Source organism: Monodon monoceros, unplaced genomic scaffold (genome assembly GCF_005190385.1).
Source record: "Monodon monoceros isolate NGI ecotype Baffin Bay Population unplaced genomic scaffold, NGI_Narwhal_1 Super_Scaffold_3, whole genome shotgun sequence".
NCBI classification, from domain to species: domain Eukaryota; kingdom Metazoa; phylum Chordata; class Mammalia; order Artiodactyla; family Monodontidae; genus Monodon; species Monodon monoceros.
Window position 1 is genome coordinate 72,245,771 of NW_021703780.1, and position 27,268 is coordinate 72,273,038.

The 27,268-nt window shown below is 36.2% G+C and overlaps 1 protein-coding gene across 4 annotated transcripts in view; it reads right to left on the reverse strand.

The window, feature by feature from the left end:
• Nucleotides 1-27,268, reverse strand: part of CUNH3orf67 (chromosome unknown C3orf67 homolog) — a 260,137-nt gene that overhangs the window by 95,477 nt on the left and 137,392 nt on the right. For 3 of the 4 annotated variants that reach the window (XM_029244384.1, XM_029244382.1, XM_029244385.1), the window contains 5 exons: nucleotides 7,003-7,139; nucleotides 6,168-6,330; nucleotides 4,441-4,557; nucleotides 3,164-3,286; nucleotides 469-803 (listed from right to left, as the gene is read on the reverse strand). In XM_029244384.1, the coding sequence (XP_029100217.1) occupies nucleotides 469-803; nucleotides 3,164-3,286; nucleotides 4,441-4,557; nucleotides 6,168-6,330; nucleotides 7,003-7,139 (875 nt within the window). The remainder of the gene's footprint in view (nucleotides 1-468; nucleotides 804-3,163; nucleotides 3,287-4,440; nucleotides 4,558-6,167; nucleotides 6,331-7,002; nucleotides 7,140-27,268) is intronic. The other variant, XM_029244383.1, reaches the window with a different exon arrangement.

Sequence of the window (27,268 nt, forward strand, 5' to 3'; positions counted from 1 at the left end):
AAATTCTGGAACCATATGGAAAATAATGAGTCCTAATAGGTCTAAGGCGAAAAGATGGCAGGGGAGTTAGGAAGCCAGAAAAGTGTCAATTCAGAATGCTTAGCAACTGCAACACAATTTCCCCAGAGATCTAGAACAATGTGTTCTCAATATTTTACTGGACATGCTATCATATAACTAAACTGCATATTATTTCTCACTCTGTGAGGCAAAGGTTAAAATGAAAAAAGAAAATCAAACCAAAAACTGGTTTCCATAATTAAAAATGAAAATGGCTGACTGTTAATAAAAAAGGCGGCAATTTAGAGTTACCATAACAATCTGACGCAACTGTTGACTAACACTGCAATCTGCTGCATTTTTATAAATAGCAGTTGACTTCCCCTCTTTCATTTCAACTAGTTTTAGGGCTTAGTTGGAGACAATAGAACTGTGCTTTAGAACTATTTCACTCATCAAGCAATGTACCTCTTCAGTGCTATCACCACCGTAAAAATCATCCTCCAATTGGGTGTCTCTCCTTATTACACTGGTATCCTCTTCCAGATCCAAAATAAATGGGCACCCCTCTGGGGACATATTCTGAGTCTTTCCATGAGGTGCTGATCGTGGTCTTGATGAAAAAGTGAAAATATCCTTTGGAACAATCTGGGTTTCCTCTGTCTGTTGGTCACGTTCATTTTTCTTGCTGGCTTCTAGCCACAGGCGTGAGGTGTTGCAGGAGTTTTCATCCAGAAGTAGGGACTGCGTGCTGGAGGCCAAATGGGGGATGTGGTCATCATTTTCAGGAAATATCCACTCATCTGACATTTGCAAAAGATGACAAAAATTAGAGCAGTGTTCCATAAGTGTTATTTTAGGCAGGTAGTTAGGTTAACATTCCTTCTTGTTGAAACAGAGATTTATCAAATAATGCAAAAGCCAAGGAAGGCAATTTATCCACCATCTTGTAACCTGCTAAACACTTAACCCACAGATAGTGCTTATAGATACGGGCAACTCATTTGTACTTCCTCTCCATCTGAGTTGAAACACTGGCCAGGAAATTTATAAGTCTGAAATAATTATCACCTGTCTTGCAGCAAGTTCTTTATAGCACAGCCTCATTAATTTGTTATTTCAGAGGGGGAAAATCTTCCAAATTTAAAAGGGTTTGAGTTACTAATTTCTTTTAATTTCAGGGGGACAGAGTACTTAACAAGCTCTTTAAACAAAGTATCTGGGCCTTGTTCAGATTATAAAACATGGAGGAGAGGAAAACCACGAAAAGGCTGACAGTCTTTCCCTCTCCATTCTACTCATCGGTACAGGACAATTCATAGATTAAACTGCTAGACTTGTCAATAGCAAATCCACAGAAATATTTGTTAATGTGACTGGTGAATTCTGCTGGTGAAAAGGACCTTTATGTTCAATTTTAATTTAATTTTAGGAGAGAATGTTTTGACATGAAAATCTTTTTGCACATTGTTTTCTTTAAAAATACTATATACTACAACTGAGATACATTTTTATCAAATTTTAAAAAATTTTAATCTTTATTCAACATTGAAATAGACTTTATAATTCTATGACCTGGAAAAAACAAATCTCTATAATAAACATTATTAAAAGCAGGCTTACTTTCTTCTTTAGAATGACAACAGGAAAAGTTGAGCATTTTCTCAACTTACTCTTTTTTTTTTTTTTAAATTTATTTTTTGCTGCATTGTGTCAATGCTGAAAATCTTACAAGAATTCGTGTTCTGCAGAACCACAATGCAGACGTGGTAATTTTACTCCTGACTCTTGAATTATATTTATCATCACAAGAAGAGTAACCAAGAGCTAAGATTTGCTCACTTGAAACTTTAAAGCTAACACTACAAAAGCAAAAGCAGAAAGCAAACAGAAAGACCTTTAATAAAAATTATATTGATGGCACAAATAAAATTGTATTCTTCTCAACTGTATTCACCTATTTATTAACCTAAGACTATGATTATATAACATAACTTGCCTATAAAAAGGGCAATAAATATACATTTCTTAGAGAAAATCTATTAGGGACAAGGCTTTCATATTTTCTGTAGGTAAATGGTCAATAACAGGTTGAATATATCAATACCCAATCTGACCACATTCACAGAAAATGTGGAGGGTCCTGAGTCAGTGTTAGTTGTGGTCAGGTGAAATGAATAGATTCACTGGGTTGTCCTGTTTTGGACAGCAAACTTTTGCCTGGTGCTAAGCACCTAGTAGGTGCTTTGTGAACACAGTAGGTGCTTTAGTAAACCTTGAATACGATTACAAAAACCAATGTGTTGCATTACGTACAAGGATACGTAAAGAAAATAGGAGGAAAAGGTCCTGGGAATCTCCATTATGCAATTAAACAACTTGTATGATCTAGCACCAAACATATTATTAACTGTCAAAAAGTCAAAGTAAAAGAAGTGTTCTTACACCAAAAGAACTCTAATTATCTTACTACCACATGCTTCTTTGGAATTTGTAGTTTTACCTCAAGTATTTCCATATCAATTGTAATGAATAATTTGGTGTGTTTTCTTAGGAAAATATGTAAATTACTGTGTAATCACAATATTGCAGCAAACAAAATAAATGCAAGAATGATCACCTAAACATCTAATTAGTTTTTCTACACAGTCAGATTTATGCTAGAGACACTAATTGCGCCTAACATTTTAATGAAGGCTTCAACACTGCATAAATAAGACTGACAACCTACAAACAATTTCCATTTATTTTCCTTTTCCCCTAGCTCAAAAACAATTTGCCTTTGTAAAAGTACCACACACCTGCTAGGCAAGATATGTTGATGGGTTCAATGCTCTACACTCCAACCGTCTCCATTATAAAGAGGATTGGAGAAGTGCAACAATAGATAATCTTTGGGGAGGGTGACAATGTTATATGAAAAACCTCAAAGTTTTAAACTTTCATTCTGAACAGGACCGCTTGTGCATTAAAACTTGAAAATAAAAATACTCCTTCAACCATTAAAGTCTGACATAAAATTGGGGTTAAAAAGAGATTGAAAAAAATGATATATTTTAGCAAGTGACTGCATCATGACTTTTCAAAATGACCGGGTTTGAAATATTTAACATATTTATATTTTATTAATCGTTAGCAATTATGGTATAATAAAGATGCTAACCTGCTTGATCAGGAGACTGGGGTGCTGGAGAGCTGGGGTTCAATGTCTCTGTTCTCTGTTGGAACACACTGGTGAGGACAGTTGTTGCTTTATGTTCATTTCTGTTATTTCCTGAAGAATTGCCTTTATCGGAATAAATATTTTCCTCTATATTACTTCTTTTGATATATATATATATATACATTAATTTTTGAAGAATAGTACTGTGGTATACTTTTCTATTTGATTATTGAAAAGCAAGTAAGAGGTGACAATACAGATTATACGCAGTTTTTTTCTTTTTCAGGAGAGTATTTTAAGATGAACTCAGCTGCATTTTTGTGCAGGTTCATCTTAAAATTCCTTGATATTTGCATGGGGACATTTTAAATTTAAGTTTTACAATACGCAATAAAAGGAATTCCAAAACCCATATAATTTTTAAAAGGTCCTACATTTTTTACTTTGGTTCCATACAAAATGGAGTGTGTTTTCTTTAAATTACAATTTTTACTGAACTCAACTCTTTTAAATGAAGCTCTTTTCTTCAGCACCTTAAGAAAAATGGATACAGGCCTTATGGCAGAAGTAATTTTTCTATCTACTATTTTATAATGATAACATGAAACCTAGCAAGCAGAATTTTGGCCTACCCAAGAAATCTACATTTTTGAGAAATTATGCTAACAGATGCGTACATGATACATTCTGGGCTTGATTCAGGATAGACTAATGCATGTGTATACAAATCTACACATACATGCCTCAAATCTAATATTTTAAGCAATAACTATAATAGCCAACTATATTTCTCTAATGCTTTACTGGTTACAAAGAGTTGAAACTTTAACCTACATTACAGTAGATGGCAAGGAGTCCAAAAGGAGAGACAGCAAATGTAAAAAACAATCTAGAAAGGGCCCAATTTAAAAAGAGGAGAGATAAGTGAAAATGAAAAATTATGAGTTAAGTTCAATTTTAGTGAAGTCTGCAGGCAGGAACTTCTATCAAATTTGGGCCATTTTAAAAAATCAATAATTTAAGCTTATTCAGCCTTTGAGAGTAGAAGTAGGAAGTCCTTTATTTTTGTGGTACTGTCTATTTAATCCAACAAATCTCTGTTAGGGCTATAGAGCAATTCTTTTGTAAAAAATTTGATTTCCATAATCCTTGTAGAACAGATATTTATATTTTAAATGAATTGGTTCATAATCCCTTGAAATTTACAACCTGCAGAGAGAGATTCCATTGCTCTGAATAATATACAGATATAAGATAGTATTGAATTAGTACCATACCGCTGGGTGTCTCTGTCCTTTCTCTGCTGGTTCTTTTTAACTGTAATCTTCTCCTGTTATTATTCTTATCAGCTGATGGTTCTTGAGGGGGATGTGGATGCATAATATGCAGATTGGCTGGTACATTTTCATATCAAAGAACAAAAAGCCAGAACAGAAAGTACTATATAGTTTGAAATAACTCAGTAAATATAATTATAGCTATAATGAGAATGTTCATGTATCATTTTGACAAAATGTAAAGCTGTATAAAAAACACAACTTATTCCTTTATAGGAAATAGGTGTTTATTTCTATTCCAATATTAGAATTGTATCAGGCTTTCATTACCAAATGTAAAATAGAGAGCTAGTGGGAAGCAGCCGCATAGCACAGGGAGATCAGCTCTGTGCTTTGTGACTACCTAGAGGGGTGGGATAGGCAGGGTGGGAGGGAGATGCAAGAGGGAGGAGATATGGGGATATATGTATATGTATAGCTGATTCTCTTTGTTATAAAGCAGAAACTAACACACCACTGTAAAGCAATTATACTCTAATAAAGGTGTTAAAGAAAAAACAAACTAATACATTTTTTTCATGTAATATAACCATGTAGAGAGCTACAAGTAACTAGATTAATGTTAATCTTGCAACATGCTATGTTAAAAAATATTTAAAAATGAAATTGACAGCCAATACAGAAAAATTATTTTTTCCTTTAAAAGATTTAAGTTTGATTCAACAAGAGCTTAGAGGGTAGTTTCCAAAAGAACCCTGCAGAACTGAGATCAATCTTGAAGAATTCCTAAGTGTAATTTAACTCTGTAACAATAATAATAATAATATTCATAGCAGCATTTGATATTTTCTGAACATTTAAATTCTTGGCACAATATGATGTGCTCGACTGACTGTTCTCACTGAATTCTCATACTGACCCTTTGAGGCAGCTGTTATTTCTTACTACTACTAGTGCTAGTAGTAATTGTATCCCCATTTACAGATGGGGAAACTGAGGCTCATAGGGTTTAAGAAACTTGATCAAGGTCTCACAGACAGTGGTAAAACTGGGACTGAATATCTATGTTATTTATTTCCTTATCTCAGTTTTATACTCCATGGGAGATAGAGTCTCTAACAGTGATCGTTAATTTCTAAATCAAATAAAATGAACACAAATGCCTCCCCTTTTCAATGTTCACAAAAGTCAGACCAGTTAAAGTGGACAAACTGACAGGGAGTGGTAAGCCTTGGGTTCTGGTCTCAATTCTTTCCAGTGATTACAAATTGCAAATCACTTACTCTCTTAGCCCTGAATTCTCAATCTATAAAATGGGATAAAAGTTTTCTTCACCAACAGGGTTGTTTTTGTACCAATGAGAGAAAATAAAGAGCACTTTACAAATGGAAGAGATTAATTAAAAGGTAAAACTAAGAACACTTAAAATGTACATGGGGTTTCCAAGACATAGCAATAATAGGATACTATACTATTTTCTCACTGTTATCAGAAAGTAAAAATACAGGGTTCTACAGCAAGGTAAAATAACAGAATAAACAGAATGACAGGTTCCAGAAGATAATATATGGTATAAGAATTCTAAACATATTTCAATATCTACCACCATTTTCATTTTTAAATGATAATTCTCTGGACTTAAGATCTAGTCAAGAATATAACTATGGATTTATCTTAACATTTCTCACTGTTTTCACTAGCTATCAATCTTTATGCATGATTCTTACCATGAATAGGTACAGTCTGCTTTATGTGGCCAATATTTTCTTTATCTCCTTGTGCCTCAGCTTCAGATAACAGCAAGGTTGACATTTCTGCCCTGTTAACACACTTCTCTACTGTAGACTGCTGGCACGATTGGTTATTTTTGGACCCAACAGATCTTACTCTCTATAAGGAAAAGGAATTAATCTATATTTTAAAATATAGGAATTGCATTTATTTCTTGTAGAATCTACATAGAAGAAATAATAGCTGGACAAATAGTGAGGTAAAAATGAACTAGAGGAAATGAGAAGATTAAAAAGTTGGTGGAGAGGGAAATTATGGTAGAAAATTAGAAAGAAATAGGAGATAAATATAATGTAAGGTAAAACAGAAGACAACCAAATCTTACAGACACAAATTAAAATGTGCTCATTTGCTACACTCCATCTTTAGTAGGTAGGAGTTGAAATGAAAATCACTCTGTATGTCAGAAATTCAGAGGAAATTAAAAATAAAAATATAACATTTGAGAATCTGTTCATTATAAGGTGTCTGGTGATGATCCAACTCCTTTTTGAAGGAGACCACAAAATGTGCTCACATATATTTGCCTTTAAGTTTTGTGCACATATTTAATGAAAAGAATGCTCAAAAATGTTAATTGCGTTGACATGACGAAAAGAAAACAGTTTTGAGGTCTTTTAAAATCCAGAATTTCTGTTCCAAATTTATTCAAGCCCTCTGCTTTTGGCATGTAGTCTCTCTCCCTCTTTTTTTTCCCTCTGCATTGGGAAAAAAACCCTTCCCTTCCCATGCCATCCATGCTTACATAAGCTGTTCAAACCCTGCTCCTACCTCACTGAATATCCTCATGTTATTTCTTCTGCCAGAGAGTGGAGGTGGTCCAAGAACTTTGGATCCAAAGGCAATATGACAAACATCTTGATTTTTACCGCTCCGTATGCTACCTGTTCCTCTGTTAATGAACTGATCTGTTTTGTTAAAGGAAGGGAATAGTAGTCCATTAATGGGCGTAATGACACATACCATGTTGCAATATTTCTGAAAGTACAATCTAGGGGTCATATGATGTGAATCCTTCCCCGCTTTAACCCTCCCACTCTCCCATGGCACTTATAAAAATGCAGATCCTGGGTCCAACATCAGATCTATCAGATCTATAGAATTAGAATCTTGTGGGGGGGGGGCAACAGAAATCTATAATCTTAACAAGTGGTTAAGATTAACTCCCAAGTGGTTCTTTTGCTCAGTATCATCTGAGAACCACTACCACAAACGTTTTTCCTCATGGGAAAAAAGAAAGGAAAGCTACTGAAAAATACACTGCATTTTCTCTTTAAGGAAATAATTTAAATAAAACTAACTCCATTGAACAAATATTTCATTGAGCACTCCCAGGCATTTCCTAGAGGTTGTCAGTGATGCAAAATGGATAAGACACATTGCTTGCCCTCAGGGAGTCTGGAGGGAGGTGATAGTACAAGTAAACAGGTAACGACATAAGGCAGACCAGTGGGAATGAAGAGTGACTTCCTGAATGGACCTTGAATGACTGACAAGATTTCAAGAATAAGAGATGTAGGGTGCCCAAGGCAGAAGAACGTGCCTGAATAAAGGCATGGAAGAGTGAAAGGGTAGGGTATGCTTGGGGAATAATGAAATCACCCGTTTAGCTCAGGTCGCTAAGAGCCTGTTCTAAATTCGGTAGGCAACAGGGAATCACTGAAGGTTTTGGGGAAAAAGAGACCAAACTGGTATCACCTCAAGGATAAGGAAGCTGTGCTCACCAAACCCTGCTGACTTTTCCTTCTGGGCACACAGCTAAATTACATTTCTGAGCCTTCCTTGCAGTTATATGGGTCATGTAACTGAGTTCTGGTTAATGGAACGTGAGAAGTGGAATGTGCGACATGTAAACCATCTCCTGCTCCTAAAACTTCCTGCATAATCCCCATGCTCTCTCTTCCCTCATCTCTTGACAAGATGCAAAAGATCCAGTGGAGGACTCCTCTGGGAGCCACTAGATGAAAGAAGCTCGAGTCTCTGAAAGACCATATGGAGGGATGCCCAAGGAACTCTGACTGGACTAGGACTGTGGAGTTCTGTGTGAGTGCAGGCAGCCTTCTCTGACTAAAACAGCAGGTGAGAGTGACGGCTCTTAACTCAGAACACGGCCCACAGCCTAGAAAACCTTCTGCCATGTCCTGCTTGCAAGACAGGACCAACTTGAATATTATAATGTTGGCCCTGAGTAAGTCCAAATTTGTCCTACAGTTCTGGACATTTATGAGCTACTGGCAACTTCTTGTCTGATCTATTCTCCTGAAAAAAATTCCTATGGTTAGCTAGTTGGTCTCATTAGCTTCTGCTAGAGAGCTGTAATTTTATAAGTGGTGGAATTAAAAACCATTCCTATGTAACAGTCATGAGAAAAGGCACAAAAGTTTGTGAAAACGTATCATGCTTAGGAAGCCCCCAACATTTAGATCTGAGTGGAAGTAACCTGAGTGGGTATATAGGTGTTCTGGGGGGTCTGTTTCTGTGTTTGTAATAGATGAAGCTGAAGACATGGGCAAGGGCTACACTGCTGAGTTGATCTAAAAGAATTTTTGCTGGACAGAGGATCTAAGGTGGCTGGCAAAGTGGTGGGGAGAAATACCATTCCAGTTTTCTTCAAATTCCTGAAGTCCTATTACGTAGTGATTCTATTTGTCCAAATGGCAGAATCAGAACTAATGAGTAGAATTTACTTCAGAAAGCTTTTATTCTAATTCTGTGAAAAATCACAAAATACCCCAAATAGCCAAACCAATCTTGAGAAAGAAAAACTGAGCTGGAGGAATCAGGCTCCCCGACTTCAGGCTATACTACAAAGCTACAAGTACGTATGGCACTGGCACAAAGACAGTATGGTACTGGCACAAAAACAGAAATATAGATCAATGGAACAGGATAGAAAGCCCAGAGATAAACCCACCTATGGTCACCTAACCTATGACAAAGGAGGCAAGATTATACAATGGAGAAAAGACAGTCTCTTCAGTAAGTGGTCCTGGGACAACTGGACAGCTACATGTAAAAGAATGAAATTAGAACACTCCCTAACACCATACACAAAAATAAACTCAAAATGGATTAAAGACCTAAATGTAAGGCAGGATGCTATAAAACTCTTAGAGGAAAACATAGGCAGAACATACTTTGATATAAACTGTAGCAAGATCTTTTTTGACCCACCTACTAGAGTAATGAAAATAAAAACAAAAATAAACAAATGGGACCTAATTAAACTTAAAAGCTTTGGCACAGCAAAGGAAACCATAAACAAGATGAAAAGACAACCCTCAGAATGAAAGAAAATATTTGCAAGCAAAGCAACGGACAAAGGATTAATCTCCAAAATATACAAACAGCTCCTGCAGCTCAATATCAAAAAAACAAACAACCCAATCCAAAAATGGGCAGAATATGTAAATGACATTTCTCCAAAGAAGACATACAGATTGCCAAGAAGCACATGAAAAGCTGCTCAACATCACTAATTATTAGTGAAATGCAAATCAAGACTACAATGAGGTATCACCTCATACCAGTCAGAATGGTCATCATCCAAAAAATCTACAAACAATAAATGCTGGAGAGGGCGTTGAGAAAAGGGAACCCTCCTGCACTGTTGGTGGGAATGTAAATTGTTACAGCCACTATGGAGAACAGTATGGAGGTTCCTTAAAAAAACTAAAAATAGAATTACCATATGACCTAGCAATCCCACTCCTGGGCATATACCCGAAGAAAACCATAATTCAAAAAGATACATGAACCCCACCGTTAACTGCAGCACTATTTACAATTGCCACGACATGGAAGCAACCTAAATGTCCATCAACAGAGGAATGGATGAAGAAGATGTGGTACATACAGTGGAACATTACTCAGCCATAAAAAGGAATGAAATTGTGCCATTTGCGAAGACGTGGATAGACCTAGAGATTGTTATACAGAGTGAAGTAAGTCAGAAAGAGAAAAACAAATATTATATATCGCTTATATGTAGAATCTAGAAAAACGGTACAGATGAACTTATCTGCAAAGCAGAAAGAGAGACACAGAAGTAGAGAACAAACGTATGGATACCAAGAGGGGAAGGAGGGGTGTGGGATGAACTGGTAGATTGGGATTGACATATATACATTACTATGTATAAAATAGATAACTAGTGAGAACCTACTGTACAGTACAGGGAACTCTACTCAGTGCTCTGTGGTGACCTAAATGGGAAGGAAATCCAAAAAAGAGGGGATATATATATATGTATAGCTGATTCACTTTGCTGTACAGCAGAAACTAACACAGCATTGTAAAGCAACTATACGCCAATAAAAATTAATTAAAAGAAAGCTTTCAGTCTAACATAAGGAACATCTTTCTTTAATTAAAGCATGTCTGGTTGTTGTGGTGGTGAATTTTCTGTCATTTTGAAGATGTTCAACCAGAAGTCTGGAAAGCTATTCTGGATATTATAAGTCAGATTCACATATTAGATGACTCTCTAATTTCTATTTCTAGCCTAGACCTCTCTTCTGAGAGCCTGTCGTATACAGCGGCCTTCTTGACCAGCTCCTCCTCAATGTCTCGAAGACACCTCCAACTGAAAACCTGGTCTCATGAATGGCACCATAAACCATTCCGGTTGAAAAGTCAGACTCTAGATGTCATCCTTGACACCTCCCTCCATCCTCTCCAGATCCACTTGTCTCCACCTCCTCCACCAGCACCATAATTTAAGCAACCATCATTCCTCTTCTGGATGATCACAAAGCCTCTCAAGTGATCCACCATGTTCCACTCTGGCTCCCTGTCCCATGCTCTCTCCAAAATGAAGCCAGAACGGTCTTATATAAACAAACGTCTGATTGAATCATTCCTTTTCCTCACTTAAAACTTTCCAATGGCTTCCCTGCTGCTCTTAAGATTAAGAAGAAAGCCCTTAACATTACCTGCAAAAACTTGCATGTTCTGGCTTCAGTTCAACCTTAATACCCTCTATTTTCTGCTCTGGCCTCCTCAGTTCTTCCTGTCTATCAGAGCATTTGTACATGCTGTTCCCCGTGTAGGATCTTCCTTCCCCTCTTGGCCTTTATGTTTCAGCTCATGTATCACTTCCTCAGACTAGTCTTCCCAGACCTCTCTGATTACAGTACCCAGTTTAGGTAGTCCCATAAGCTTTCCCTCACAGAAACTGTCAGAATTACCCTTTCATATATGTTTATGGGATTCTCTAATAATGTATACCTCAGTAGATATAAACTCAGTGGTCTACTTTGTCACCCCTGAATTGCTAGCCTAGTGCTTGACACAGAGCAATAGATCCTTGCTGAGCAAACTGAATGAATCATAAAGTATAATGGGTCAGAAGGGAAGCTGGATTAAATGACTAAATATTTCTAACTACTATTAAAACTTATTTTTAAGAAAAATCCACCTGAGACATTTATGTGTGAATTGAGGAGGCAGACTGGACTGGACAACTGCCAGGATGTGGGGGATGAGAGAGAAGGGTCAACAATGACCAAGACATTGATATTTACATGAACTGTGTGGCTTTCAACAGCAGCAGTGCTATGGCACCACAATCAGATAGATGCCTACTGAGCTAACACGTGAAATTTCCTAATGTTAGCAAATAGACTTGGCTATGTGTGCATCTGCAGCTTTTTCAGCCATTTATAAATATCCATTTGGAGTCAACAAAACTTTGTTAGTCTCTCAGGATCAGCAATAGAAAGAAATGACACTCAAATTCCAGGACAACTGGAAAAATCTGTTACAGACCCATCATTTGTACCTTCTGTGACCAAATAAAACAAATCCTAGATTACTGATTTTGTTCTCAAAGGTGGATTTTCCCAGAAAGAAATAGCCACTGAGAGTCCTAAAGGTATGTATGGGACATGGCATAGGCCTACATGGGTATTTTCAGTACCAGATTAGAAGCCTTTTTCTTCTTCTTTTTTTTTGTTTAAACTTCCAGTCACAGGAATCATTTGGCTTATGGGCATATCTTTCTGTTCAAACACTGTACTACGTCAGTTTCCTTTATGTTTTTTCATATTCTTCACCTATATACAGGTTGCCTCCAAACAATTTAAGTTTCTTTGAGTAGAAAGACCATTTTTTTGGCACTGCATGTATACTCATCTGCTGAGCCCAGCAGAGCATATGGTAGACAATGGATAAATCTCACCAAAATTGTGGACAGTATCAAAGATTAAAAAGGAAAACTTTTGGGGGAGTATTTAAAAAAATCATACTGACACAGTTCCACCTATAATTTCAACAAAATGAACATATTAAATAGTTCATAGCTATTTAAAAAATGAAAATTCCTAAATACCTTGAACTTCTTAGAGGAATTTCTTGCTTAGCAGTCAAGAATCATTGACTTATCTCTTGGATAGTCAATGGCTATTAAAGCTACAACTAAACCTGATATGATGTAATTCCTTGAATCACAGAAAATAAGATGTTATTCTGTATTTTATAAGAGGATCTACTATAGGATTTCTTTAAAGAGCTATCTACCACTGTGTGTTTAAATTGAAATCTATTTTTTAAATTTTACAAATTTTAGTATACCTTTTTTTTCACAAAGCAAAGTGTACAATAATCCACTATTTAGTATCTCTTTAATTAGCAGGGCTTTTTAAACTTATTAGCACAATTAACATATACACATTCTTAAAGTCTGTTTCACTTTAGTAATTCTGTTTATAATCATATTGTCATAATTATGTCTATAAACGTGTATCATGCTATGTATCCACGATAATAGGGTCCTAATTAAAACCTACAAGGAAAAGTAACTTAGACCTTTGGTTTCTAAAATAAAACATAAAAGGGACGAAGTTTCTATAATGAGAAAAATCTTAATGAAAGAAAACTACAAGCAGAAATGCATGCCTTTTGAATTCTAAAAGGAGTTCTTTTAAGACCTGATATCAATATATATAATATAAGGTTAAAAATCAAGATTAGATTAAAGTCATGCTCTAGGCGTTTCATTTTCTTGAGTTTGTGGAAAATGAACTGGGTGTAGGTCAGAGATGTTACCATTAATTATTTTGCTATTTTACTGAGGGGTATAGCCTTTGTAGTTAGATTATAAAACCTGAGGGTCTACTCTCTAATTGTCGTTTAGAATAATAAACATTCGTTTTTGTCTCAAGGTACAATGTTCTAACTATTATAGTCATTTAAGTTTGCAAGGTTTTCAAAGTTTAACCAGAAAAACCTGCTGAATTTTCAACTCTAATCATTCAGGGGTCATGCTCAAGACTTACATCTGTTATCTAATGATCGAATCAGAATTAAACCTGCTACCAGAATCCAGATTTTGAATTGGATTTTTATTTTATTATATGTGCATTGATATAAGGAATGTCAAAAACACAAAAAAGACTGATCTAGTAGAGTAATATTATTTTAGACAAGTTATTTAAACTTTCTAAGGTTCACTTTCTTCATCCATAAGACTGCGATAATAATAGTACTTAAGTCAAGGCATTTTTGTTAGATTATATGAAACAATGCATGTAACATGCTAAATACTGTGCTTAGTAGGGAGTAAATGCTTAGTAAATATGCTATTAATACCTTCCATCTTGAATAGCATTTAACAGTTTATGAAGTCCATTCACAATCATTTATCCCTTCATTCACACATTCTTTCATTAGTGATTGGGCACCTAGTCTGGGCAGCCACTGCTCTAAGTACGGAATAAGATAGGCAATAAGGTGGACACATCACCTCCTCCAAGGCACGCTGGGTCTCACGGGGAAGACAGATATTACAGCAAGTAAGTCATAAATAACTACATGATTACAACTGTGGTAAGAGCTACGAAGGGAAGGCTCAAAGTGTGTTTAACAGGGGGCTGGTATCTAGTCTTTAGGGTGAGGGAAATGACATTCAATCTGAGATCTAAAGGATGACGGCTATGATGATGTGTACATGATCTTTATGAAATTTCCAGTCACTTTGTGTGATATTATTCCACCTCTACAGATGAAGAAGCTGAGGCTCATGATGTTTAGAGATCTGTCCACTCAGAGCAGGGTCTCAGAACCCAAATGCCCAAGCCCTCTTTGTGCCTTCCCTCTTTTCACCACACACGATACTGCCTTTGGTCGGCCAGGAGGGCATTGCAGGGGATCCTTTCCTTGTCCACTATTTATTCTCTGTGCAGTTTTGTAAAGCTATCTAATTAAAAGCTTTTGTTTTGCTATGTGAAAAGTGGGTCTAATAGTGATTATTTGGATAAGTACGAGAACTTTATGAATATGATAATTAATGTATTTGATGAAGACTAATGGGGTTCCTGAGGAATCAAGAATGGGATATAATGCTGTAATAATCTTTTCCAGAGGGAAGAAAGTGGTGGTGGAAGCAGGGGAGGGACAAAATGAAGTGGCTTGAATGCCGGGCAGGTAACATATAAGTGACAAGCAGACACATGTAGAACGTGGGGGAAACTGCGGCTAATTTGACAGTGCACATCCTATGCAAAGTACTTTAATTACAAACTTTTTTTTTTTTAAGAAAAATGTCTATTCAGGTCTTCCGCCCATTTTTTAATTGTGGCATTTCTTTAACCAACAATCCTAAGACAAGGATTACCAAAAACCTGAGTTTAGAAAGAAGAAATTAGAATGTCTTGTTTTTTCCTGAAGTCAGAATCTCTCTCTCTTTTTTTTTAAGGTTCTACTTCACAGTAGATTTTGTTGCTTTATTTGAAATTTGCTTTCATAATGTACAACCCAAAGAAGAAATTCTAATAAAGATCTCACCAGTGCCAACTATGGTTAGATTACTATTTCATGGTTTTGCTAGATCCTTTATCTGTTTGTGATTGAGTTAGGAGATATGGATGTCAGTCTCTCCTTATTTAAAAAGAAGTAAAAATCCAGTAAGACTGCTGCTGTGGAAAGGAGGGCACTTGGGAAAACTACCTCCTAATTTTTAAGCAAATTACTAGTTTTTTTTTTTTTAAGTAACTTAATCCAGATGACATTTATTGAATACTCCTAACAACAGCAAAATTTACATTCTTACCAAGAGCATATGGCACATTTAATGAGATAGACTCTATTCAGGACAAGTCTCAACAAATTTAAAACACATCACTTCATATAAATTATTTTCTCAAGTCACACTGGAATTAAATTATAAATCAATAACAGAAAGATCTCAAATGTTTGGGAACTAAGTAACACACTTAACTCCTAAGTAACCCATGAATCAAAGAAAAAATGAAATTAGAAGATGTTTAGAACAGAATGAAATAAAAATACAATACCAAAATTTGTGGGATGTTGCTAAAGCAGCACTTATGGGGAGATTTCTAGCACTAAATGGCTATATTAGAAAAAGAAAAGTCTGAAATCATTGACCTTGATTCCCACCTTAAGGATAGAAAGAAGAGAGCAAATGAAACCCAAAACAACTGAAGAAAGGAATAATAAAGATCAATGTGAAAATAAATGAAACAATATAGAAAAACAGTAGAAAGAATCAATGAAGCCAAAAGCTTGTTCTTTGGGAAGATCAGTAAGAACGATAAACCTCTAGTTAGACTGACCAGGGAAAACAGAGCAAAGATACATATTTTTAATATCAGGAATAGTAGTGGTATCACTATAGATTCTCCAAATAATAAGGCAACATTATGAACAACTTTATGCCAATACATCCAACTACTTAGATGAACTGGACAAATTCCCTGTAGGGCACAAATTACCAAAGCTTACTCAAAGAGAAATCGTTAACCTGAAAAACTCTTTATCTATTAAAGAAATTAAATTTACAGGTTATAAAAACTTTCTCACACTGATAAATTCCACAAAACATTTAAGAAAGACACAATACCAATTTAACACAAATTCTTTCAAAAAGTTTTAAGGAGTGGGGGAAAGGGGGGAGGAAATATTTCCCAATTCATTCTATGAGGCCAGCTTCACCCTGATACCAAAAGCAGACAAAGTCATTATAAAAAAAGAGAACTATAGTCCAAGAATCCCTTACCAACACAAATTGAATCAAACAATAGACTAAAAGGATATTTGCGTCAGGACCAAGCAGGGTTTTCCCCAGAAATGCAAGGTTGGTTTAACATTAAAAACTCAATCAATGTGATTCACCGTATTAACAGACTAAAAAAGAAAAAAAAACATGATGATCTCATAAATACAGAAGATGCATTTGACAAAATCCAATATCCATTCCTGATAAAAACTGTCAGCAAACTAGTGATGAAAGGGACTTGCTCACCATGATTAAGAACATCTATAAAATCTCAATAGCTAACATGATACTTAATCATTAAAGACAATACCTTTCCACTGAGATCAGGAATAAGACAGGGCTATCCTTTCTTGCCACTTCTATTAAACTTTGTACTGGAGGTCTTAGCCAGTGCAATCAGGCAAGGAAAAGAAATGAGGCATTCAGATTGGTAATGTAAAACTGTCTTTGTTCACACACAGCATAATCATCTATGTAGGAAGTCTACTGGAATCTACAAAAAGCTACTAGTAGTAATAAATAAGTTTTGCAAAGTTGCAGGATACTAGATCAATTTACAAAATTTCAATGTATTTTACACACTAGCAACAAACAATTGGAAATAGAAATTTTAAAACTTACCACTTATCAGTAGTATCAAAAGATATAAAATACTTAGGGATAAATCTGAAGAAAATTATAAAAGAACTGTACCCTGAAACTATAAAATATTGCTGAGAGAAATTAAAGAAAACCTAAAAAAAAGAAGTTGGAAGAATCAATATTGTTCAGATGTCAATTCTCCCCAAATTGTGACCTATAAATGCAGCACAATCCCAATCAAATTCCCAACAAGCCTTTTGGGCAGAAATTCATATGTTGATTCTAATATTCATACTAAAATGCACAGAGTCCATAATAGCTAAAATAATTTTTGAAAAAGAAGGACAAAACTGGAAGGCTCACACTAGCTGAATGCAAGACTTAGAAACATATAGTAATAAAAATCATGATATTGGCATAAAAGCAAATAGATAAATGAGACAGAATAAAGAGAATAAAGAGTCTGAATAAAGAGACCAGAAATATAACCACAAGTATATTGACAACTGATTTTTGACAAAGGTGCAAAGGAAATGCTGTGGAGAAAAGGACACTTTTTAGCAAAGGCTAGAACAACTAGATATCCAAATTAAAAAAAAAAAAAAGGCCCCAAAACCAAAAATGTGGATTTATATCTTATACTATATACAAAAATTAATTCAGTGGATCATAGACCTAAATGTAAAACCTAAAACTGTAATTTTTTTTTACATGGAGGCATAAGACAAAATCTTCATAACCTTGGATTAGGCAAAAATTTCTTAAATATGTCACCAAAAGCACAATCCACAGAAGCAAATTTGATAAACTGGACTTGATCAAGTTAAAAACTTCTCTTCAAAAGATATTGTTATGAGAATAAAATGTAAGCAACAGACTGGAAAAAAATATTTGCAATTCATATATCTGAAAAAGGACCTATATCCAGAATATAGAATGAACTCTCAAAACTCAATAATATGAAAATAAGGAATCCAGTTTAAAAATGGACAATAGAGTTGAACAGATGCTTCATCAAAGAAGATTCAGGGACAGCAAATAAGAACATAAAGATGCTCATCATTAGTAATTATCAAGGAAATGCAAATCAAAAACCACAATGAGATACCACTCATTGGTACTGGAAATAATACCCGCTGGTTTGAATATAAAACGTTACTACTATTTTGGAAAATAATTTGGCATTTCTTAAAAAGCTACCATATGATCCAACCATCCCTCTCTTAGGCATTTACCCAAGACAAATGAAAGCTTATGCCCATTCAAAGACTTCTACACAACTGTTCACAGCAGTATTATTTATCCATCAGCAAGTAAATGGGTAAACAAAATATGGCACCTTCACACAATGGAGCACTATTCTGCAATAAAAAGGAATGAATTATTTCTACAAACCACATGTGCCTATCTCAAAATGAATTTTAAAATAATTATGCTGAGTGAAAGAAGCCAGACAAAAGGGTATATATATTATATCTCATTTATAAAATTCTAGAAAATGCAAACTAATCTATAATGAGAGATAGCAGATCAGTGAGGATGGGGTTGGGAGGAAGGGATTATGAAGATTATGAGGAAACCTTTGGGAATGATGAATATGCTCACTCTCCTGATTGTGGTTGCTTCATGTCTGTGTGTGCTCTGTGTGTGTGTGTGTATCTTTTTTTTTTTTTTAATTTTTACAAGAGATAAATAGACTGACTCCAAGCATTGTAAATGGGTGACCACAACAAAAGTAACAATGAAGCAAATTACTAGTTTTGATTTGTGCTTAGTGGACCACTGCAACTTGTCATTAGTAGCTGCATGCTCAACTTCAATAACCAGATCTGATTCACTAGTTCAGTTAAAGCGGGGTCCCATTAATTAAGATCATCAGAGCCTACAGTCCTCTGCAGACTAACAGTCATTAACTGACATGCACTGGGAATTGACAATGTGAACAGTGCAAATGTGTGGTAACATTGACTTTTTGGAAACACAACTATTTTATTAATTTCATTAAATGCTCTTGATCAAGTTATACAGCATTCAAAAAAATGCACTTTAAACAGAAGTTTCAAGGTTTCCTTTTTAGCTTGGGTGAACATGCCAGAAAGCGTCCACAGGAAGCAGCTACTTCCCTCTGTAGCAGCATCATTGAGATCTCTTAATTCGTGCATTTATAATAAAATATCACAATTTACATGAGTACTGTAAGTCAGTTTCAAGAACACACAGTCACTTTTCATGCAATTCAAATCTCACCACGGGGAGCCCATATTTTAGAAAGACACAAAAACAAATAGTTCAAATGAAGAAATACCTCCTGGTTTTTCCATGATTAAAAAGTCTGTTCTTGGGCATTAGTCATTAGCTACACCTTTCACATAAAATCTCTCACAGAGAGAACAGTAATTTTTATTATAATCACTTATAGTAATGTTCAAAGCCTACAAATGTCAAAATTAGCAGTTGAAAAGTATTTGTAGAGGAACTTCCCTGGTGGTGCAGTGGTTAAGAATCCGCCTGCCAGTGCAGGGGACAAGGGTTCGAGCCCTGGTCTGGGAAGATCCCACATGCCGCGGAGCAACTAAGCCTGTGCGCCACAACTACTGAGCCTGCGCTCTAGAGCCTACGAGCCACAACTACTGAAGCCCGTGTGCCTAGAGCCTGTGCTCCACAACAAGAGAAGCCACTGCAATGAGAAGCCTGCACACTGCAACGAAGAGTAGCCCCTGCTTGCCGCAACTAGAGAAAGCCCACACGCAGCAACGAAGACCAAAAGCAGCCAAAAACAAACAAACAACAACAAAAAAAACAGTATTTGTAGAAAGAGAGCTACAGAGTTCGATGCATGTTTATGTAATCTTAGCTGCCTTACATGTGCAATGAGATTTACTTCAGAGGAACAATCATAAACCCTAGGGTTATAAATGAATATAAGTATAATTGAGATTCACAGGACAGAAGAAATATGCTTTTTGATGGTGATTATTAATTTTCTGTATATATGACTCAAGTTGACTATCCTTATGCTGAAAGCCCATTTATGGAATTTGCAAAATATACACTAATATCCTCTTTTATCAGGTGGGATCAAACACAGCCTATGAAAAAGTTTCTTTAATTATAATATTGAGTTAATGATGCACTTAATATTTATTCAAATTTCTCTTTACTCTCTGGCATTATAAGTGTCCTTGAACTTTAAAAAGAAAGACATTTAAATACACGGATATGGACTTGTAGTTTCATTTAAAGACACAATTCTTAAAACATTAAGCTAGAGAGACAGAAGAAAAAAAGAGCATTTACAACTGTAAAGAGTTACCTGATAGGCTCTTCAGTCATTTCTGTTATGGAAAGCTATCACAGCCTATTAGATACAGACAGAGTGTTTGGTTACTGAAAACACTCTTACTCATTGTATTCTGTGGAGAATCTTCCACTAAGATTGAACTGTGACCTGAGGTATTTACAGTGGCTGTCTGGGTAGTGCAAACTTTTTCATCCTTTTATATACAGGTATTTTCCAAAGGTTCTGTAAAGAACATAGATTGTATGTATTCTAAATATACAAATTCTCACTACCTGTGTCCTCATTGCTATCACAAATTCTTGCCTAAAATTGGCAATTGTGGAAGGTGATGGGGATATGGGAGGGGGTTCATTATGTATTCTCTCTGCTTTTCTGTAAGTTTGGAAATTTCATAATACAGGGTTTAAAAATGTAGTGCCTATTTACACAAAATCCTCTTCCAGGGTTTATACTGTAAAAGTCATAAAATGGTTCCAATTCTCTAGGAATATACAATTTAGGACATATGATGCTGATGAGGATTTACATATAGAAAATACACCAACAATAAATGAATACTGGATAAACATAGAGAGTAAAAGTGAGTCTGTTTTTGCCACTCATTCATCTCATCATGGTTATCTCCTTTCTCCTCTTTCTACTTTGACCTCTCTCAAACTTTGACTACTCTCTCTTCCCCATCTGATATCTGAGAAGCAATAAGCCCTGCCAGTTTCCCCACTGTGGTTTCTCTCAGGGTCATCACTTTCCATTTTCACAGTCACTAGTCATTTTATGCCTAGATGGCTGCAAAGACATCTTAGTTGTAATCCTTAATCTCTGGTCTCACTTGACTTAAAAATTCATCTTGAAGCCTGGTGTCAAGTTCAACTTCCTAATAAAGAAGTTATCATTTGTCTATTTTAGGAATATAAGGCACACTCTTCTCATAGTCTTTCAACACAGCCCTCCTGCTCAGAGGCCATTCCTGTTATTGCTCCCTCAGGAAACTCATCCATGCATTTTGCTGTCTCCTTGTCTTTGCTCAGTCTTCTGCACCATCTTACACTTCCATAAATCTTTATTTATTATAAATACTTACATGAGTATTTATTGAATAGCTTCAAGATCTACTTCTTCCTCCATAACTGTCCTATTTGACCGTCCTCTGAATTACTTCAGTGTCTATGAGTGTCATCTGACCCACAAAACCTTTGTGGGGATAAGTGATCTAGTCTCTCATTAAGGGTTCTCAACCATGGCTGCATGTCAGAATTGCTGGAGAAGTTAACAAAAAATCCAGCCTAGGACAATTAAATCAGAATCTCTGGGGGTGAAGCATAGACATTAGGAAAAAAGATGTTTTTTATACCAGTTATTTTTATTTTATTATTTTAACATCTTTATTGGAGTATAATTGCTTTACAATGGTGTGTTAGTTTCTGCTTTATAACAAAGTGAATCAATTATACATATACATATATCCCCATATCTCTTCCCTCTTGCGTCTCCCTCCCACCCTCCCTATCTCACCCCTCTAGGTGGTCACAAAGCACTGAGCTGATCTCCCTGTGCTATGAGGCTGCTTCCCACCAGCTATCTATTTTAAATTTGGTAGTGTATATATGTCCATGCCATTCTCTCACTTTGTCCCAGCTTACCCTTCTGCCTCCCCATATCCTGAAGTCCATTCTCCAGTAGGTCTGCGTCTTTATTGCCATCCTGCCCCTAGGTTCTTCATGACCATTTTTTTTTTCTCTTTGATTCCACTTATATGTGTTAGCATACGGTATTAGTTTTTCTCCTTCTGACTTACTTCACTCTGTATGACAGACTCTAGTTCCATCCACCTCACTACAAATAACTCAATTTTGTTTCTTTTTATGGCTGAGTAATATTCCATTGTATATATGTGCCACATCTTCTTTATCCATTCATGTGTTGATAGACAGTTAGGTTGCTTCCATGTTCTGGCTATTGTAAACAGAGCTGCAGTGAACATTGTGGTACATGACTCTCTTTGAATTATGGTTTTCTCAGGGTATGTGCCCAGTAGTGGGATTGCTGGGTTGTAAGGTAGTTCTATTTTTAGTTTTCTAAGGAACCTCCATACTGCTCTCCATAGTGGCTGCATCAATTTACATTCCCACCAACAGTGCAAGAGGTTTCCCTTTTCTCCAGTATTTACTGTTTGTGTGTGTGTGTGTATATATATATATATATATATATATATATATACACACACACATATATATATATTTTTGTTTGTTTGTTTGCAGTACGCGGGCCTCTCATTGTTGTGGCCTCTCCCGTTGCGGAGAACAGGCTCCAGAAGCGCAGGCTCCGGAGGCAAAGGCTCAGCGGCCATGGCTCACGGGCCCAGCCACTCCGTGGCATGTAGGATCTTCCCAGACAGGGGCACGAACCTGCGTCCCCTGCATCGGCAGGCGGACTCTCAACCACTGGGCCACCAGGGAAGCCCTGTTTGTATATTTTTTGATGATGATCATTCTGACCGGTGTGAGATGATATCTCATTGTAGTTTTGATTTGCATTTCTCTAATGATTAATGATGTTGAACATTCTTTCATGTGTTTGTTGGCAATCTGTATATCTTCTTTGGAGAAATGTCTATTTAGGCCTTCTGCCCATTTTTGGATTGGATTGTTTGTTTTTTTTGATATTGAGCTGCATGCTTGTAAATTTTGGAGATTAATCCTTTGTCAGCTGCTTCATTTGCAAATATTTTCTCTCATTCTGAGGGTTGTCTTTTTGTCTTGTTTATGGTTTCCTTTGCTGTGAAAAGCTTTTAAGTTTCATTAGGTCCCATTTATTTATTTTTCTTTGTACTTCCATTTCTCTGGGAGGTGGGTCAGAAAGGATCTTGCTGTGATTTATGTCATGGAGTGTTCTGCCTCTGTTTTCCTCTAAGAATTTAATAGTGCCTGGCCTTACATTTAGGTCTTTAATCCAGTTTGAGTTTATTTTTGTGTATGGTGTTAGGGAGTGCTCTAATTTCATTCTTTTACATGTAGCTGTCTAGTTTTCCTAGCACCATTTATTGAAGAGGCTGTCTTTTCTCCACTGTATATTCTTGCCTCCTTTACCAAAGATAAGGTGACCATATGTGCGTGGGTTTATCTCTGGGCTTTCTATCCTGTTCCATTGATCTATATTTCTGTTTTTGTGCGAGTACCGTACCGTCTTGATTACTGTAGCTTTGTAGTATCGTGTGACATCGTAGAGCCTGATTCCTCTAGCTCTGTGTTTCTTTCTCAGGATTGCTTTGGCTATTCGGGGTATTTTGTGTTTCCATACAAATTGTGAGATTTTTTGTTCTAGTTCTGTGAAAAATGCCAGTGGTAGTTTGATAGGGACTGCATTGGATCTGTAGATTGCTTTGGGTAATATAGTCATTTTCACAATGTTGATTCTTCCAATCCAAGAACATGGTATATCTCTCCATCTACTTGTATAATCTTTAATTTCTTTCATCAGTGTCTGATAATTTTCTGCATACAGGTCCTTTGTCTCCTTAGGTAGGTATATTCCTAGATATTTTATTCTTTTGGTTGCAAAGGTAAATGGGAGTGTTTTCTTAATTTCATTTTCAGATTTTTCATCATTAGTGTATAGGAATGCAAGAGATTTCTGTGCATTAATTTTGTATCCTGCTACATTACCAAATTCATTGATTAGCTCTAGAAGTTTTCTGGTAGCATCTTTAGGACTTTCTATGTATAGCATCAAGTCATCTGCAAACAGTGACAGCTTTACTTCTTCTTTTCCGATTTGGATTCCTTTTATTTCTTTTTCTTCTCTGATTAATGTGGCTAAAACTTACAAAACTATGTTGAATAATAGTGGTGAGAGTGGGCAACCTTGTCTTGTTCCTGATCTTAGTGGAAATGGTTTCAGTTTTTCACCATTGAGGACGAGGTGTTGGCTGTGGGTTTGTCATATATGGCCTTTATTAGGTTGAGGTAAGCTCCCTCTATGCCTACTTTCTGGAGGGTTTTTATCATAAATGGGTGTTGAATTTTGTCGAAAGCTTTTTCTGCATCTATTGGGATGATCATATGGTTTTTCTCCTTCAATTTGTTAATATGGTGTATCACATTGATTCATCTGCATATATTGAAGAATCCTTGCATTCCTGGGATAAACTCCACTTGATCATGGTGTATGATCCTCTTAATGTGCGGTTGGATTCTGTTTGCGAGTATTTTGTTGAAGATTTTTGCATCTATGTTCATCAGTGATACTGGCCGTAGTTTTCTTTCTTTCTGACATCTTTGACTGGTTTTGGTATCAGGGTGATGGTGGCCTCCTAGAATGAGTTTGGGAGTGTTCCTCCCTCTGCTATATTTTGGAAGAGTTTGAGAAGGATGGGTGTTAGCTCTTCTCTAAATGTTTGATAGAATTCGCCTGTGAAGCCATCTGGTCCCGGGCTTCTGTTTGTTGCAAGATTTTTAATCACAGTTTCAATTTCAGTGCTTGTGATTGGTCTGTTCATATTTTCTGTTTCTTCCTGGTTCAGTCTTGGAAGGTTGTGCACTCCTAAGAATTTGTCCATTTCTTCCAGGTTGTCCACTTTATTGGCATAGAGTGCTTGTAGTAATCTCTCATGATCTTTTGTATTTCTGCAGTGTCAGTTGTTACTTCTCCTTTTTCATTTCTAATTCTATTGATTTGATTCTTCTTCCTTTTCTTCTTGATGAGTCTGGCTAATGGTTTATCAATTTTGTTTATCTTCTCAAAGAACCAGCTTTTAGTTTTATTGATCTTTGCTGTCGTTTCCTTGAGTTCTTTTTCATTTATTTCTGATCTGATCATTATGATTTCTTTCCTTCTAATAACTTGGGTTTTTTTTTGTTCTTCTTTCTCTAATTGTTTTACGTGTAAGGTTAGGTTGTTTATTTGAGATGTTTCTTGTTTCTTAAGGTAGGACTGTAGTGCTATAAACTTCCCTCTTAGAACTGTTTTTCTGTATCCCATAGGTTTTGGGTTGTCGTGTTTTCACTGTCATTTGTTTCTAGGTATTTTTTGATTTCCTCTTTGATTTCTTCAGTGATCTCTTGGTCATTAAGTAGTGTATTGTTTAGCCTCCATGTGTTTGTATTTTTTTTAGTCTTTTTCCTGTAATTGATATCTAGTCTCATAGCATAGTGCTCGGAGGAGATACTTGGTAGGATTTCAATTTTCTTAAATTTACCAAGGCTTGATTTGTGACCCAAGATAAGATCTATCCTGTGGAATGTTCCATGAGCACTTGAGAGGAATGTGTATTCTGTTGTTTTGGGATGGAATGTCCTATAAATATCAATTAAGTCCATCTTGTTTAATGTGTCATTTAAAGCTTGTGTTTCCTTATTTATTTTCTTTTTGCATGATATGTCCACTGGTGAAAGTGCGGTGTTAAAGTCCCCTACTATGATTGTGTTACTGTCGATTTCCCCTTTTATGGCTGTTTAGCATTTGCCTTATATATTGAGGTGCTCCTATGTTGGATGCATAAATATTTACAATTGTTATATCTTCTTCTTGGATTGATCCCTTGATCATTATGTAGTGTCCGCCTTTGTTTCTTGTAATAGTCTTTGTTTTAAAGTCTTATTTTGTCTGATATGAGAATTGCTACTCCAGTTTTCTTTGACTTCCATTTACGTGGAATATCTTTTTCCATCCCCTCACTTTCAGTCTGTATGTGTCCCAAGGTCTGAAGTGGGTCTCTTGTAGACAGCATATATACGGGTCTTGTTTTTGTTTCCATTCAGCCAGTCTATGTCTTTTGGTTGGAGTATTTAATCCATTTACATTAAGGTAGTTATCGATATGTATGTTCCTATTACCATTTTCTTAATTATTTGGGGTTTGTTATTGTAGGTCTTTTCCTTCTTTTGTGTTTCCTGCCTTGGGAAGTTCCTTTAGCATTTGTTGTAAAGCTGGTTTGTTGGTGCTGAATTCTCTCAGCTTTTGCTTGTCTGTAAAGGTTTTAATTTCTCCACCAAGTCTGAATGAGATCCTTGCTGGGTAGAGAAATCCTGGTTGTAGGTTTTTGCCCTTCATCACTTTAAATATGTCCTGCCACTCCCTTCTGGCGTGGAGAGTTCCTGCTGCAAGATCAGCTGTTAACCTTGTGGGGATTGTCTTGTATGTTATTTGTTGTTTTTCCCTTGCTGCTTTTAATATTTTTTCTTTGTATTTAATTGTTGATAGTTTAATATGTGTCTTGGCGTGTTTCCCCTTGGATTTATCCTGTATGGGACTCTCTCTGCTTCCTGGACTTGATTAACTATTTGTTTTCCCATAATAGGGAAGTTTTCAACTATAATCTCTTGAAATATTTTCTCAGTCCCTTTCTTTTTCTCTTCTTCTTCTGGGACCCCTATAATGCTAATGTTGGTACGTTTAATGTTGTCCCAGAGGTCTCTCAGACTGTCCTCAATTCTTTACATTTTTTTTTCTTTATTCTTCTCTGCAGTAGTTATTTCCACTATTTTATCTTCTAGGTCACTTATCCGTTCTTCTGCCTCAGTTATTCTGCTATTGATCCCTTCTAGATAATTTTTACTTTCATTTATTGTGTTGTTCGTCACTGTTTGTTTGCTCTTTAGTTCTTCTAGGTCCTTGTTAAACGTTTCTTATATTTTCTCCACTCTATTTCCAAGACTTTGGATCATCTTTACTCTCAGTACTCTGAATTCTTTTTCACGTAGACTGCCTATTTCCTCTTTATTTGTTAGGTCTGGTGGGCTTTTACCTCGCTCCTTCATCTGCTGTGTGTTTCTTTGTCTTCTCATTTTGCTTACCTTACTGTGTTTGGGGTCTCCTTTACACAGGCTGCAGGTTTGTAGTTCCCGTTCTTTTTGGTGTCTGCCCCCAGTGGTAAGGTTGGTTCAGTGGGTTGTGTAGGCTTCCTGGTGGAGGGGACCAGTGCCTGTGTTCTGGTGAATGAGGCTGGATCTTGTCTTTCTAGTGGGCAGGTCCACGTCTGGTGGTGTGTTTTGGGGTGTCTGTGGCCTTATTATGATTTTAGGCAGCCTCTCTGCTAATGGGTGGGGTTGTGTTCCTGCCTTGCTAGTTGTTTGGCATAGGGTGTCCAGCACTGTAGCTTGCTGGTCGTTGAGTGGAGCTGGGTCTTGGCGTTGAGATGG